This window comes from Gopherus flavomarginatus, chromosome 7, assembly GCF_025201925.1.
Source record: "Gopherus flavomarginatus isolate rGopFla2 chromosome 7, rGopFla2.mat.asm, whole genome shotgun sequence".
Classification (NCBI taxonomy): Eukaryota; Metazoa; Chordata; order Testudines; family Testudinidae; genus Gopherus; species Gopherus flavomarginatus.
In genome coordinates, this window is record NC_066623.1 from 15,914,156 (window position 1) to 15,925,597 (window position 11,442).

Below are 11,442 nucleotides of genomic sequence, written 5' to 3' on the forward strand. Positions count from 1 at the left end.
GGCTGGTAAGTTTTTATCCTTTAAAATCATGTTTTAAGGGTTCAAAAGAGCCTTGTTCCTCAGCTTTGTAAAAAGGATGTAAATCTGTATTACCACGATGAATTAAGAGGGAGATGAATAAACGTTATTTAGAAATTTAGATTTGTTCTTTTTATCTGTAGAACATGCATCTAGGCTCAGTGCTTTTGCTGCTGATTTCACATCCTAGACATTAACTTTCCATTTCCTTCTGTGGACAATTTGCAATGCTCAGTGCCATAATATATGGTACAGTCTTTGACAATCAGACTAAGAGCCAAGTTCTGGCGTTAGGTATGTGTGTAAAGATTGACAAGTTCTGGAAGCTGGAATAGTTCTAGCTACTTAACAGTATCTTACCCATAGCTGTTAGAGGGCCCAAGCAAAATATTAATTTTTCTGCAGCAGCTCTGTAAAATTTTCTAGCAGGAGCATCTCTCTTTACTGTGTATGACCTGCTTTAAAAATGGTTTTTTCTGGTGCAATTTCACACAAATTTAGGATGAAGGCAAAATTCTTGCAACAATGGAAGCTAGCTTGAAGGAGGTGGCTGTGGAATTGAGTAAACATGCTTTCCTGCCTGTTTTTACAAGTTGCTTTTTAAATCCAGAGGTGGTAATAGACAAAATGATGTATAGAAAGCCCAGACTTGCGTCACTTCTTAGGTTCCGCCATATAGTGAGCAATGTATTCTGGTTGTTTTATCTCAGTTAACTTTTAAATGAAGCGTTTAGAGTAAAATTTTCAAGAGCACCGAAGTCCTATGCACAGCCAGGGAGTCCTAAGTAACTTAACTACTCTTGAATTTACCTCCAGTTCTACTTCCATCTCTTCCTCTTTCCACAGATGCCTTTTTCAGTGGGCGGTGACAATCCTTACCCTCAAGCTTTGCCCGCTAACGATCTTTCAGACACACTAGCATCTCTCTCCCCTACAATTATTTCTGTCTGGCCTTGCAGGATGTTTTAATTCCTAATAAAACTTTGAGAGTTAATGGGTAAAGACAGTCAACACGACTTAGTTTATTTGGATTAAAAAATACTGCATTTAATGTAGAAAGTTATGTTGTGGATAGTTTGTAGGATTTCCATATAAACAAATACATATCCCCCACTTAAAAAACAGCACAAGTGACTTACACTTCAGTAGTTTGATGTAAGCCCTTTTGGTAGTAATAAGGACAAAACCAATGGAGTTTTGGAAGTAGCAAGGTCTATAGCAGTAGACAGTTTCATTCATCACAAAGTGGATTTAGGTGGTAAATATATGGGCTAAATTCATGGACACCTGAATTACAACAGCTCTCCCTGCATATACCACCATGACTTATGAGGAAAGGCAAGAGGTGCACTGGCTAGAAGATCTGGAGGAGGGCAATTGGCCCTACCCTGCTGCAACCAACAGAACACTTAACGGCGGGGGGAGAACTGAATCCACAGATATTTAGACTTGATTGCTATTGTCTAATGACAGTACCTTAGTCTTGACATACAGTGACATTCAGATAGTCAGGATTCTAAAAATCCAAACATTATGAAGTGAAATAGTAGCCAGAGTTACACAGATGGATAAGGAACAATTGCTGTTTAACCATTTGATGGCAGCTACTTCATTAAGCTGAGAAGACTGAAGAGCCAGGGCAGGTGCATTTGAGATTTTGCTGAAGGAGGGTGCATAGCACATCACAGGATCAGGGCTTTAGTGGAAGCATATATACATCAATGGACACTGAAGTGAGGAGCATCTTCTCAAGAAAGCCCCTAAACTAAAATGGTACAAATTAATTCAGGGGAGCTTTGAAGAAGTTTATTTAATGGCTAACTCTAGTTAGTGCTAGTACTTCCATTTCATGATGCTAGTGCAGTTGAGATTAATAAGTGCACTGCAGGGGGGAAAGAGAAACCTAGATGTGTGTCCTTCAAATGTAATACATTATACAGTTACCCATTTGATTTTACTTCCTTTCATATCTTCACCTTTTGAGTTGAGGGATATCTATTTCCTGTTCTCATTTACTTGCTTTATAGATTATAAATCTCATTTCAGTTGGCTTCACCAATAGCATGTGAGTAGGTTTGCAGTTGTTAGAACACAGTACATAAGGTCCCATCCTCATCTAGTTTATTAAACCCAATGTACTCAGCATTCATCTCTTTTAAAAGATGGAGACAATAAATGAGCACGTCTCTCCTGATTTATGAGCAAGTACAAGAAGAATGTTTAGGGAGGGATTCCTCCTCTGCTGGTTTCCAAGAGAAGAGCCTGCTTAGCATCACACCAGCCCCCAAGAAACTAGTCACTGTACGGCTTCTTAGACTGTCTTCTTTCTGCTCCTGTTTCCTTCATACTGTATAAGGGTTCCACAAGCTTGTTATGAACAAGCATTAAACCTGATGTAGGGGGAAAAGGAAAGGTTGAGTATAGGTAGTTAAGTGCAATAAATGGAGGACTTTTGCTTTTAGTTATGGCCACTAATATCCTTATGTTTCCCTCTTCCCACACAACCCTCAAAAGTATTTTTCACCCCATCACTGTAAGCTTGATATTGGAGTGTCAGTATAATTAATTTAAAAAACTCCTTAGTCATTTACCACCACTACAGACTAACAGAATTTTTTAAATCTAGTTTACATTCTGTTATGTACAGAAAGAGGGACATACTTCACTCAGCTTGGAGAATTAATCTAGCCTCACTCACTTTCATTTCTTCTAAGAAATAGTTTCTAGTTTTGAGTTACTAACTCAACACAGGGTTCATAACATTATAGTGGAATATTTAAATGTTACCCTGAATAGATTTCCAGTCAGTGGAGATTTTGTATTTTTTTTTTTTTTTAAACTTTAGGGTTGAGAGTTATTTGACAGCACTTCCTTCAAACAATTTTTCTGACAGGAATGATTTGCTAAATTAAATGGTAGCCTTTAAAGCAGAGGTGGGCAAACTACGGCCCACGGGCCACATCTAGCCTGGCCCCTCCCCTGCTATCCCGTCCCCCCGCAGCAATGCTGCCACACGAGCAGCACGGCTGGCTGCGATCTGCTGCTGCTCTGAGAGACATGGTAAGGGGATTGAGGGGGTTGGATAGGGGGCAGTTAGGAGACAGGGATCAGGGGGTGGTTCGATGGGGTGGAGGTTCTTGGGGGGGGGCAGTCAGCAGGGAGGGTTGTATAGGGGGTGGGGCCCAGCGGGGCAGGGATCTCAGGAGCAGGCAGTCAGGAGACAAGGAGCAGGGGGGTTGGATGGGGCTGGGAGTTCTGAGGGGGGCAGTCAGGGCAAGTGGGAGGGGGCCAGGCTGTTTGGAGAGGCACAGCCTTCCCTACCCAGCCCTCCATATAGTTTTGCAACCCCAATGTGGTCCTCAGGCCGAAAAGTTTATCCACCTCTGCATTAAAGTATAGAAAAGCTAACTGAAAAAGTGGCCTGATCTGGCCAAATATTTACCTTTAAAGTATTTCACTGTTTTAACTTTGAGTTCTAAGGTGGCATCTTCATCACACACAAAGACAGTGCTGGGATGCTGCTGAAAGGCAGACACTGTCCACATGTGGTTTACCCCTTCCTCAATGGCTTTGTACAAAGCAAATGCTTTATGGGCTCCTGTGATTAGAATCATAACCTGAATGCAAAAACAAAAAAACACAGGAACAACAGTTGGGTGTTCCCTTTAAATGTACATCACAAAACCTAAGTGTTATTTGAAGCAGTAGATGAGTAAATCATCTAAAGAAGAAAATTATTTTAGTCCTCCCCACAGTGTTTCACTTCATTGACTGGGCACTGTTCACTTTGTCTGTATTGTTTTAGGTAGTAAAATTATGGCTTGCCTGGCCATTTTAAAGTTTACCCACTTGTTACTCTAAGCTCTCCCTTTAGTGTTTATGCAATAATAGACTAGAGCAGTTCAGAGGAGGTGATTAACGGTTATGAACTACAGGTGTAAAAATAAATTCAACCACACCACCTTGTGACTCACAATTTGCTGGTACACCTCTGAGTAAGTCAGTGGTTCTGACATTTACCTTGTGAGATTGCCCCCTGGAAACCTCCCTTACCCAGACCCCCAGGCTAAATACAACTGTTCTGCATAGTTACATTAAAAATGGAAGCCACATGACTAACTCATTTTGATGCAATGCGTATAACTGTTTGGTCATACCCTTCTCTCCCTGCATGTATGGTTTTGCTTTTATTAGGACCAAATCTCAGCCGTCATGCCGCATTTATAAGCCCTTCAATTTGTGTCTAATTTGATCTTTGCAATCAAAGCCCCAGGAAAAAAAGCTATGAGGTACTTTTGCAGGGTACAAAAGGTAGGTGGTTTAGTTGAGCAAACGACACTTCTGGAAGTTCAGTTATAATGCCTGGGATTGGGCTGCAGAAAGTACCACTGCTTGGAGACTAGACAACCTTTTGATGCTCCATGGAGCATGATATTAAGTCATTGTATTTTAATTCTAACCTCTCTAGCATCCATGACTGTGCCTACTCCAACTGTGAGAGCCATTGTGGGGACTTTGGAGAGGTCGCCATCAAAGAATCTAGCATTAGCCAATATGGTGTCCATAGCCAACGTCTTCACTCTAGTTCTGGACACTAGACTTGAGCCGGGCTCGTTGAAGGCAATATGACCATCTGGACCAATACCTGTGTTGGAGACAGTTTAAGAACTGTGTCACTACCTTAACACATCATAGGAAGCAAAGCCAACATCATTCTTACTGTAAGGATGCTATAGGCTCCTAAGAATAGCTACAGAATAGGTGAAGCACATTACTTTCATACAAGAACTCGCAACTTTGCTCAAGATCCTGCTTCCCTTGAAGTGAATGGCAAATTTCCTACTGAATTCAATAAGAGCAAAGACACTGTTCCTTTGCATTTTGAGAGGCAGTAACTTGGATGTTAGCACTCAAACGCATCAGGTTAGAAGATACCACTGTCTCAGAGGGGTTCTAGCTGATTACATCAGTTACCTGGTAGAACTTGCTAGCGTAAAGGTTACAACACAGTTTTGGTTAGCACACCTTCCCCTCCTCCCCCTCCCCCATTTTTACTACTTGATACTTTTCTGAAGAATTCACCTATTGGACTGAAGTTTTCAAATCTAGATCTTGGATGAAATGGCAATTTAAAACAAATCAATGCATTTGAACATCATTAGCGATTTGACTTCTGTGAAAAAAAAAGTTACACTCCTTCCCCCTTCTGGGCAAATATACCTCAAAAATGGCTGAACTTTAAAATTAAGCATGTAAAGAGCGCTCATTAAGGATGTCATCCACTGCCAAGTGGATCAAAACCACTCTGCCATCATCCCTTACCCCTGCAGACTTTGTAGCCAGTCTATGGTTCACATTTTGAGACCCATCTACTTGAGCAGGAGCCACATTCCACTGACCTGGTATGGCCACAAGGCTTGACCAGAGATGGAACAGCTACTAGGACAACCTGAACATCTCATTGAGACAGGAAAAAACCCCAAACACACACCACAAGCGAGTCACCTATGCATAGCATTTGTCCCCATCAGTGCCACAGAAGGGAATGGATAGAGGTGACATTTGACAGGTGTGCTTACAGTAATTGGAAATGGGATGCAAATGTGGCTTTACTGACTGCAAATCTAATAAGTAGCTTAAACAAAAATGCCCCAAAGTTAGCTAGAATTATGGCAAAAACAAGGTTGCGTTCTCTCCAAGTCTGTTATTCCTTCAGATTTTCACCTCCAACAAAGAGTTCGATTCCACCAGCTGCTTTGATTTTCCCCTCAAAAGCATCACACTCTGCCTGTAGGTCAGCTGCATTTCCATCCAGAATATGGGTGTTTTCTGGAGAGATGTCAATGTGCTTGAAAAAGTTATTCCACATGAAGGAGTGATAACTTTCCAGGTGATCCCTTGGGAGACCTGTTGACCAGGAACATTTATTATTTCTTGTTTATATTACAGTCACACCCTCAGACCCCTTCAGGACACAGGGCCCATTGTGCTGGACATTGTACAAACACAATCCCTGCTTCAAATGCTTACATCCACGGCCCCATTGACTTTCACACCCTGATTTCTATAGCTTTCAGGACTGGTGCCTCAAATGATAAGTGGGGACAAGAGAGAGGGATACAATAACCTATATAAAAAATTTACATACATTTGCATAGACATCAGGGGTTTTGATTACAAATCAATGCCAGTATCCCCATCTGCCCTTCAAGCTGGGCTTTCTTAACTTCCATGAGTTTAAAAAAATAGTCACAATAGCTCCAGTAAGATCACAGTGTTAGGAAGAGGCAAATTATCCTAGTTATATGGATAAGGTGCATTAATATTATGGAGCAGGTTCTCCAAAAGAGCAGATATACAGCAGGTCTACTTTTTCTTATCTTTACAACATTCTGCAGAATTATTGTTAGTCCAAGCTTGTTAACACTATGCCAAAACCAGAGAAGCAACTTTAGTCTGATTAACAATCAGGGAATTCTTCCAAGAACTCCCTGATAGTTCTATAAAGGATGATTCTATAACAGTCTAACCCTAACCCGAAACTCTGACTATGATAATTTTTTCTGTGAACAATCTGTCCACTCAAGTCAGGAAGAGAATGCAATAGCATTAGGGCCAAAGAGCAAACTAACACACATATTTAGCACGTATGTTTGGTACCTTGATAACCAGAGGATTTGTTCACTTTTCTCTCTGAACCAGCTCTGAGAAGAGAATATTACATCACAACTTTACAAACAAGGCAATCCTAATCTAACGTAATAGGACCACATATCAGTAAGTCTGAAGTGCAGTCTTGCTGGAGTACTGCCTGTCTTTGTTATTAATTACAAACAGGGCTGCAGCATTCCACCCAAACCAGCCAAGTAGCAGAAGTAGCAGTTTCCCTGATCAGAAGAAAGCTGAGCTAAAATGGGAACTTTAAAGATGTTACATACAATTTGCTAACAGCATCTTCAGTGGGACTTCTTTAATTATATACTCAGGTACTATATCACTCAGCTTTTCAGAGAGGTATAGCTAATGTGATCTCTCTAATTGGAGGGGAAAATTGCAGCTCGTTAATTTGTATTACACAGTATTCCAAATTCCTCTCTTTCTCCTCCCCATCTAGTTTTGGGATCATTTTACACTGAGTTCTATACAAAGTGATTTTGAATTAACAAATGTCTGATTTCATTTGATTTTACTCACTGGAATAAATAAAGTTTGGAGACAAAAAAGAAAAAAAAGCTGGATTGTGTCCTTACCACAACATTTCATGAAATAAGATGACTCACCTACATATTCATCCATATTAAAGGTTTTCACAAATTTGAAGGACAAGTCTCCATTCTTGTAATACTCAATCAGCTTTTTGTAACATCCTAAAGGAGTGCTTCCTAAGAGAGATATGGGGAAAAAAATAAAAATAGTTACTGGAATTAGCGTATGCACAGCATTGTGAAACACTGAGCTGCGTAAGAGCTATACATCATTAATTCAAAGTATTTTATGTTACTGAAAGACTGAACTATTTAATTACAAAATATTGGCTCACACATATAGAAAGCCATCTCAGCAAATTCAGTTCTGGTGCCAGCTCAAAATCCTACTCAGAGCAGAACCTTACTAATGACTGGGAGACATTGAAAATTACTAAGTATAGCAAATAACACAATCACTATCACATGGTCTCTTTGGGCCTCAGATTCCCTATGCGTAAAATCGAGACAGCATTCATCTACCTTGCAAAGCAGGGGGTTGTGAGACAGGCAATGTCTAAACACAGCTACTTTGAAGATGTTTCGCACTAAATATTATAAAACAAAAATAAAAGCAGCCATATGTACTAAACAGTGGTTTTACCAAGACATCACATAAGTAGCCTGGGTGAGACCAAACTAGCTCTTACATGGTGTGGTGGGAGGGGCAGCCCAGTGGGTTGCACTTCTGATGCTGCCTCCCCAAAAACAAGAATGTGGTTGGATCACAACCCTAACATAAAAAATAATATGGAAACAAATCTAAATCAACTTTCAGAGTCCAGCTCCTGTTGCTCCAAGATTACAGACTCTTACTACTTGAATTAAAGGGGAATCTCCATGATTAGCCATAAAGGGGCTATGACACACAGTTGAGCAGTTCTGATTCTGTCTAGTTGTAATATTGGAGATTCTCTTTTAATTCAAGTAGTAAGGGTCTAATCTTGTAAGTAGATGAATGCTGTCTCTATTTTACACATTGGGGAAGCACACTGTGCTCCAAAGCACCACTGACTATTCCACTTATGCGAAGAGGTATTTTGTCATGCAATGCATCAGCGTCTATATTATTTGGGAGGCATCACTCTATATAACTGATTTACTTTAAAAACAGAGAAAGGTTTCTTAAGCTAAGTAAATTATATAGACTGTTTCTCCCCAAACAACAGAACCGTCCATCTATATGTTGCATAACGAGACACTCCCTTCACATTAGGGGAATATTCTGCCACTTAAATTCTCCAACTGGTGAAACAGTCAGGATACTTTACAGTTGATTAAACAGAAGGTACCATCAGCATCTTAAAGAATCTTCTTTCAAAGCCTACCTGTGGGAAGTCCAAGAGTGAAGTATTTGTCCGGGCCAGGGTTAAACTGGATAATTCGATTCCTAATGTATTTTGCAGCCCACTCACTGGCTTGCGCATAGTTCTCAAGAATGATAAGTTTCATTGTCTCCTGCACATTTAAAATAAAGAAGCTTAAACAAAGGGGTTCACTTTCTACACTGAAATAAATATTGGGAACTCACATCGCTACCCATGTTTCTGTATCGTTACATTCTCTCTCCACCTCTCACTGCAAGAGGTACATATAATATCTGAGTGCATTCGTGAAGCAATAACCAAGTTACTTTGGCCCTGTGAAAGGAACACTGTTAGCCAATAGCAGATACTACCAAGAAGAATTAGCCACTAAGGATTAGATTGCTTCCTAGGCAAGTTATTCCTAAATAGGGGCAGGAAAAGAGCTTGGGTGTACTGAGCATCCAGTTTCTTGAAATGGTGTGGCATTTTGGATCTGGAAGAAATTGGATGTAGATTCCTAAGGATACCCCTCAAATCAGAGGAGGCACAGGGAAATCTGACAGACCCTGTGCCTTCATGCTGACTCTCCTTCCCAGCTGTCTCGGACTCTTGGCAGTATAGCTTGGCAGAGGCCATACTACAAGGGGTTCTCTGCAAGCCAGTGCCCAGAACCTGCCCAAATAGGGTTACCACTTACAAAGGGAAAGAAAGAGGCAAGTTAACGTTGACCAGAGCAGCATTAGCTTACCCTAGTAGTTTGGGTTTTGAGGGGTATACAGCTTCCTCCACAGGACCCTGTCTCTTCCCCACCCCCACCCCAAATCCTATGAATACAGATCAGCCAGTGGGGTTGGGGAGAAGGGCAAACAATGCCCTGGAGGCAGCACTCCCTGGCTTCTTTTCAGGCCTGGCTCCACTAGATCCTAATTCCCTCTCCACATGCCAACAGGAGAGGATATGATCCCAAATTAAACGGAAGCTGGCATCTTGGCACCCTGGTGTGGTAAGATACAGGGAATGCAGCTTCTCTTTGAACCCACCCCCAGTCTGAAGACTTGGGGAGCTGTTTGCAAGGTAATCCCTCTTCCCAAGAAAATGAGAGCTAAGCAGAAGGCAACCCACTGCCTGCAGGTGACCTGGCCTAATTTACCTGAGAGTGAAACTAAAGACAGGGTGGGTGTTCCCCAGATCGATCATGTGCATTAGTTAACCCAGGTAAAGAACGAGGCCTAAAAAAGAGCTGCCACCCCAGAGACTGTTCTGGGAAGGGGTCAGCTTGGTCCTACATTCCCTGTGAGAGCTCAGGGCCACCTCACACACCCAGTCCCAGCCTAGGCCCGGAGAGCATGAGGACCTTCCAGTGTCCCCCTCTCCACAGGGCAGCTGGGTGACCGCTCTGCTAGGAAGTGGCCCCACTCCGGGACAGGGGCGTTAGTCTCCTTCAGGGGGGCAGAGAGAGAGTGGAAGGCAGCAATGGGCCTTTCAAAGCAGGCACAGGCTGGGCCATCCCCGCTCATCAGGGGCTACCGATAACCCCCTGCCTCAGTCTGGCCAGGCGCTGGGCCCCTGGGCCGGCGGCTCAGCGAGCACCCGCCCACGGTCACTCCAAGCCGCTGCGGCTGATCGTGGAGCCTGCACTCCGGCGCCCACGGAGCCGGCAAAACACCCCTACCGCGGCACAGCAGGCGGGAGCGCGACTTTAACGCCCTTCCAACAAAGGGACGCCAGCCGCGTCCCGCGGGCGCCATTTTAACCCCAAGGGAGCGGCTGGGACTCGAACTCTTGCCCCAGCCCTCCCCGCGGGGCCCCAGCACAGCCCCCCACAGCAGCCGCAGCGCGCCGCGCCTCGCACTCTAGCGCCTCCTGCCGCTGCCGCCGCAGCCTGCCCGGCGCAGCGCCTCCGCCAGCAGCGCAGGGCTCACTTACCTGTCCCGGCGCGCCAGCCCCCGCTGCGCCCGCCCCCCACTCACCTTCCCCCAAAGCCGCGGCCCTTCGTCATATGACTGGGGGCGGGTCATGCAGGAGGAGCTGACTCAGCAGCGCGGACTCCAGGCGCCCTCCCCCCGCCGAGCACTTCCCCTGCTCCGGCCGGCCAGATGCGGCTCACGCTTCGCTTCCAAAGCTGAAAGGGTCCTACGCCGATCTGGGCTCTCCTGTGAGCTTTGTGCTTGGGCAACACAGTCCTGGTTTGCTTGCATGCAGCTTCTGAAATACCGTATTTATTAACCAGCCAGTAGCTGGGTTTTTAACCCTTCATTTTTAAAGTAGCCAAAACAACAATCTCGGGACAGACTTAATTAGAATTCTTTGGGGGGGGGGGGGTCACCAACATGTGGACCAGCGTGATCCAGAGGCTGCAGTGTATTTGAACTTTCACAAATCTTTTGACAAGGTCCCTGACCACAAGCACTTATGCACAGCAAGCTGGCATGGGATAAGACAAGAGGGGAAGGTCCTCTCATGGATCAGTAACTGATTAAAAAGTAGGGAACTCCTTCACATAACACAAGAACTAGGAGTTACCCAATGAAATTAATAGGGTGCAGGTTTAAAGCAAATAAAAGGAAGTACTTTTTCACACAACACACAGTCAGCCTGTGGCTCTCTTTGCCAGGAATTGTGAAGATAAAACCTATAATTGGATTTAAAAAAGAATTAGAAATGTAAGCAGAGTCAGGATGAGCTCTACCCTGACATCTGGTGGTGAATTATGGGGAGTGTGGAAAGGAATTTTAGGTGTTTGCATTAGCACACCCACCTCACCTAGCATAGCCCATAGCAGCCTGGGATGGTTATTTTGACAGCTCTGGGATCCTCAATTTCTTTGTTATTGGGGCAGGAGGAATAAAGTGTTGTTACCCTGATTATGTGAA

The 11,442-nt window shown here is 43.5% G+C and overlaps 1 protein-coding gene across 2 annotated transcripts; it reads right to left on the reverse strand.

Moving 5' to 3' along the window:
- Nucleotides 1-1,008: 1,008 nt before the first annotated feature.
- Nucleotides 1,009-10,655, reverse strand: GNPDA1 (glucosamine-6-phosphate deaminase 1). 2 transcript variants are annotated; one of them, XM_050962800.1, is made up of 7 exons: nucleotides 10,540-10,655; nucleotides 8,591-8,720; nucleotides 7,299-7,400; nucleotides 5,743-5,925; nucleotides 4,479-4,663; nucleotides 3,461-3,635; nucleotides 1,009-2,408 (listed from the first exon to the last, which is right to left on the reverse strand). In XM_050962800.1, exons 1-7 carry the CDS (start codon nucleotides 10,585-10,587, stop codon nucleotides 2,311-2,313), a joined length of 921 nt encoding a protein of 306 aa, XP_050818757.1. In that variant the 5' UTR covers nucleotides 10,588-10,655; the 3' UTR covers nucleotides 1,009-2,310. The 2 variants fall into 2 exon arrangements, with proteins under 2 accessions (XP_050818757.1, XP_050818758.1); XM_050962801.1 differs by having other exon boundaries at nucleotides 10,496-10,583.
- Between the last annotated feature and the right edge of the window lie 787 nt (nucleotides 10,656-11,442).